General features: G+C 50.3%; 1 protein-coding gene across 1 annotated transcript; it reads left to right on the forward strand.

The window, feature by feature from the left end:
• Positions 1-254: 254 nt before the first annotated feature.
• Positions 255-1,904, forward strand: LOC146184501 (uncharacterized). Its single transcript, XM_084609397.1, has one exon. It carries the CDS (start codon positions 283-285, stop codon positions 1,528-1,530), a length of 1,248 nt encoding a protein of 415 aa, XP_084465523.1. The 5' UTR covers positions 255-282; the 3' UTR covers positions 1,531-1,904.
• Positions 1,905-5,447: the final 3,543 nt, after the last annotated feature.

Consider the following 5,447-nt stretch of genomic DNA (forward strand, 5'->3'; position numbering starts at 1 on the left):
CGCTGCTTGTGTAACTGCGACTTCTGTAACATGCATGCTCATAATTACCGATATATACCGCAGTATAATGTTCTACGGCACGTTTCTAAGGCAACACCGCATTCACTAGGAGCGCTTTTGTACCGCTTTGAAGCATCGAACTCAAAGCGGTACAAAAGCGCTTCTAGTGAATGCGGTGTTGCCTTAGAAACGTGCCGTAGAACAGAAACGTGCCGCTTTGAAGCATCGAGCTCGTGGCTGAGGATTCTACTTCCTGCCGCGATAGCGAACGGTCGCAGAATCATGAGCTCCGTCGGAGCGGCGATAGCGGCCGTTGCTGGCCGCGGAAACAGGTTTAGCGCCGAAGAAGATAAGGACTACGAGATCGTTTTGCCTACCCTGCCCACCGGACGTGTTGTGTTAAACACGATGTTTTTGCACGGCGACGTGCGTATGAGGCCCTACAGGGTCGAGGACTTCAGGGATGCCCTCGCTAACGTCGGTGCGCTCCCCGACGTCGTGGCGTTGGGGGCGTACCAAATCAACCATGTGTGGGCGGTAACCATGAACAGCACGGAAGCCGCGAAGAAGCTGGCCGCCTTAAAGGAGCTGGAAGTCAAGGGACGCCGCTGCCTCATATTCGACCCTGAAGACCAGCAGGTGAAGCTACGCCTGCACTGGATGCTACACGGTGTCCAAGACGAGGACATCCGGACTGCTTTCGCGGCGTTCGGAAAAGTGACCGAGGTGACGCGGGAGCGTTGGCGCGTCGTTGGAATGAAGGAAAAGGCATCCACCACGAGAACAGTGCTGCTCAAGTTGAAGCCAGGTATGAAGGTGGGCGACCTGCCCCACCAGCTTCGCGTCGCCGGCGAGTTGGCTCTCGTGGTGGTTCCCGGGCGGCCGATGCAGTGCCTGCGGTGTCACGGCGCAGGCCACGTTCGCCGTGACTGCAAGGTGCCCAGGTGCTCCAAGTGCAGGCGCTATGGACACGCGGACGAGGACTGCTTTCTCACCTACGCGTCAGCGACCGGGCTCGGTGCGAAGGACGACAACAGGGAGCTGATGGACGTCGCCGAGGCTGAGGAAGCAGCAAAGGGTGCCGACGTGCTGGACAAGGTTCCCGTGTCGCAGGGCACCTCGGTGACTCCGAGTGGCGACGCCCCCCTTGCCGATAAGCCAGAGCTCGCGCCAGCTACGGTGAATTTGCCACAGCCAAGCGAGGAGACCTCAGCGGACGCGGAGAGCCTGCCGGCTCCCAAGGACGCAGAAGCAAAGGAAGTGAGCGAGGTTCACCGGCACAACTGCGGTGGTCGGACGACCACGGCCGCTACCCCCGGGAAACGCCCACATGCCGACACCAGCACCGGCGACGACAAGGAGGCAACGCCCACTTCCGAGGAACCACCAGCAAAGGCGCCTCAAACAAGGAGGCCCACGTTGAAGCTTCGCTCAAACCTTGCGAGCGAGAGGTGGGCCGGCGACACGACGCCTCTCGAGCACGGCCAGAAGCTCGAGGAGGACGGCGCCAGCAGCGACGGAGGCGTCTAGCCTTGTGCTAGGCGCGAGAGGTAAGCACCGTGCTTTCGGTCTCTTCTTCTTATTTAAAAAATGGCTCCTGCATCACCGTTGAAGGTCGCCACGCTAAATGTTAGAGGTCTGGCAGGAAAGAGAAAACAAGGCCAGGTGTACCGACTTTTAACGGAGTATGATATTGATGTATTAGCTGTGCAGGAGACGAAAGTTGACGGTGAGGAAGAGACCGAGAGCATGGTGCAACGTTTCACGCCTAGGTTTTTTGCTGTGGTTAGCCACGCTGTAGGCACATCGGCTGGCTGTGTTCTTTTTGTGAAGAAGTTGCCGGGGCTTGAAGTGCTTGGTCATTTTTCTTGTGAGTCGGGCCGGTGTGAACTTCAAGATTTTTCGCTGAATAGCACGGATTGGCGGATTGTCTGTCTCTACGCGCCTAATGTAGCAGATGACAGGGCGCAGTTTTTCCAAGGCATCCAGCAGCGCCTCTGCACCGATAGACAACTGATCGTCCTAGGTGATTTTAATTGCGTCCTTAGTGCACGAGACAAGACAAGCCGGCGGCCATACCGAGACGCAAGCACTGAAGTGCTATCGCGAATTGTTGAGGAGTGTAACCTCGAGGATGTGGCAGAGTGTCTCGAGGGAGCCCGCACCGTAAAGCTCACGCACTTCCAGGGTTCGAGCCATGCAAGGCTGGACCGCATTTATGCATCCCTCGACATCTTACCTGAATGCAATAGTTATGAAGTAGAGCCGGTATCGTTTTCAGACCATTGTTTAGTTAAATGTTCTTTTGGATGGGTAAAGAGAGGGAATTCTTTTTCGTGGGAAATGTGGAAATTCAATAATAAACTCTTGCAGGATGAACATTTTACCCGCATAGTAAAAGAAGAAATTGAAAAAATAAACCCAAGTAAAAATATGCACCTTTGGCAAGAGTGGGAGCTGTGTAAAGAAACTATAAAAATTAAAGCAATAGAGAGGGCAACCTGTATACGGTTTGAGGAAAAACAGAAAGAGACGGAGTTAAGGACACTGCTCCGTACGTTGCTTAAACAGGAAGCTCGAGCGCCGGGGAAATGGATTGAAGATATACGGAAAACAAAGCAAAAACTAGAATTGATAGACGAAGATCGTTATCGAGGTACGTTAGTGAGGGCAAGGGCAGAAGACACAGCTGCAGGGGAGGCGCCATCAAAACGAGCGCTGGGGTTCGAAAAAGCAAACGCTCAACGGAACCACATCGACCAAATAGATTGGGGCGGTATCTTGGCGGCGGACAACGACCACATCAAAGCAGCGTTCAACGCCCATTACCAAACCCTCTTCGCATCCCACACGGTAGACGCTATCACTTTTAAGAATAAGTTTCTGGCGACGATACCGCGTCTGGACGATGAAGTGAAAGAGAGATTAGAACTAAAGATAACTGAAACAAGTGGAGCACGCTATTGACAGTTTAAATGCCGGTAAATCGCCGGGACCGGATGGGTTCAGCGCGGGTTTTTACAAAGAATTTAAGTCCGAAATCACACCTATTTTGAACGCAATTTATAACGATGCCTACACAGTAAATGCCCTGCCTCCGTCATATGGGTCATCCCACACCGTACTCATTCCTAAAACTGATGAAATAGACAAATTACGCCTGGTAACATCTTACAGACCCATAGCACTTACAAACGTTGAATATAAAATTTTTATGAAGGTTTTGGCCCGAAGGTTGCAAACGGTTATTAAGGATATAGTAGGACCACACCAAACGTGTGGGATAAAAGGGAGGTCAATAGTGACCAACATTCAAAAGGCGCGAAGTGTCCTTGAGTGTTGTGATGACTGGGATGGTCGGGTCGCCATGCTTCAGATCGACCTCGAAAAAGCATTCGACTGCGTCGATCACGAAATTTTGTTTTCCCTTTTAGAACATGTGAATGTGGGTTCAGTTATATGTAAGGGTGTGGCCCTGGCGTACCGTAACTGCACGACGAGAGATTATTAATAAGAGTCAGGGAGCCCCCATTCGACTGCAGCGTTCGGTGCGACAGGGCTGTCCCCTCAGCCCTCTTTTGTTTTGCATTTATATTGAAACATTGTGCATGAAACTTATGAATAATGCCAACATTAGTGCGTTTAGGTTACAAGCAGCCGAAGTGAAGCTGCTCGCGTATGCAGACGACATTGTTATTTTTACGGTTGACCAGGAGAGTATCACCGAGGCTGTCAAATGTATCCGTGAGTTCTCTCAAGTTACCGGTAGCGGGGTGAACTGGGCCAAGTGCCTTGGGCTCTGGCATGGACAGTGGCCGTCGAAACCAGATCGCTTTGCCAATGTTACGTGGACAGACACACCGACCAAGTACTTGGGCGTCGAGCTGGATGCCTACCGCGAAAACGAGCATTATTGGAAAGGGCAAATGACCGAACTACGGGAGAGAGCCGAGAAGTGGAAAGGCGCCAACATGTCGATTTTTGCCAGAGCTACTGTATGCAATCTTTTTTTTATCAGCAAACTTTGGTTCGCAATGCAAGTTTTGAGTTGTTCGCGCGTAAACGTACAGAAGTTACACAGGATTTTCGCCGTTTTTTTTGGGCAGGTAAATGGGAACGCTGCAGCAGGACGAATTTGTTCCGTCGGGTAAAAGACGGCGGTTTGGGACTCGGCCATCTGTTTTTACGGCAGGTGGTCAACCGGTTTTTGTTTTTTCGGGATGCTTCGGACCCTTTCTTACGCACCGTCTGCCAAGTTAGGCTACGGCGCCTACTGCCAGAGTTTGTTGTCTCCACCGAAGAAGCTACGGGTGGGATTTTTGGTTATTACAGGGAGGTCGTCGCTAGTGTAAGATTTCTTTCAGTGCGTTTTTCTAATGAATATTTGTCCACTGTAAAACGAAAAAAGCTGTATCGCGATTTATGTGACATTGTTTTGCCACAACCCTTGTACAGAACCTTATACAGTGGAGGTCCGGGCAGAGATGTCTTGAAGAGAGTAAAGAAAATGCAGGTGTCGCCAGGAGCTAAGACATTTTTCTTTAAATTACACACCGGAACATTATCAGTAAAGAAGTTTTTGGAGGAAAGGGATTTCTTTTTACCGTGGGGGGCGCACTGTTTAATCTGCAAGCAGCCGGAAACAATAGACCATGTTTTTTTGCATTGTTGGGAAGGGGTTTATTTCTGGGATGTTTTGCAACGTACGATAAAGAAAGAATTTCCACTAGACTCTCACGGCATCCGGTATTTAAGCATTGATAATGAAGATGGCGTTCCGTATGATTTAATCATGCTCATGGGCCTCCACTCTATATGGCGCTCCAGAATGGCGGGCTATCACTGCGACAGGGATGCTCGACCCGCTAGAATATACTTTCGAGAAAGTGTGAATTGGTTTATTGCCATACAGAAAGTGGCTGCTGAACCTCCCGAATGGCTCTCAAGGGTAGAGCCTTTGCTGTCGTTGCGGGAGTTTTAATGTACTGAGACGAAGCCAGCCTGACATTGGCTGATGATGACCTTCCAATATGTACTTTGTTTTGTGTTATTCGTGTTGTGTTCTTGTGAAATGGTATGAACCAAAGCCAGGAAATAAAGAAAAAAAAAACTCGTGGCTGAGGGGCAGCGTCACCGTCTCACACTCCGGAGACCCTGGTGCGATTCCCAACCAGCCCATTTTGGAAGTTGCTTTTTATTTATGAAGTGCATGCCGGGATTTATCGCTTACGGCCAACGACGCTGACGACACCGGCTTTTCTGCGACACGAGCTCCTTAACGCTACCGCGTTAATAGCAGTATTTAATGAAGTTACAGAGCCTCGGAAACAAAACAAATATGCTATATATAAAAAGCAAGCCACAGGTCAAAGGACAAAGGTATAATCATTTACTATTTAGCAACTAGGCGGCACACTTTTTCTTTCTAGGCCCACCCAGTACAGAAG

Source organism: Amblyomma maculatum, chromosome 7, assembly GCF_055883805.1.
Source record: "Amblyomma maculatum isolate TAMU_Amacu chromosome 7, ASM5588380v1, whole genome shotgun sequence".
Classification (NCBI taxonomy): domain Eukaryota; kingdom Metazoa; phylum Arthropoda; class Arachnida; order Ixodida; family Ixodidae; genus Amblyomma; species Amblyomma maculatum.

Coding starts and splice junctions, on each gene's coding strand:
- LOC146184501 (XM_084609397.1), top strand. CDS start 283: ATGAGCTCCGTCGGAGCGGCGATAGCGGCCGTTGCTGGCCGCGGAAAC.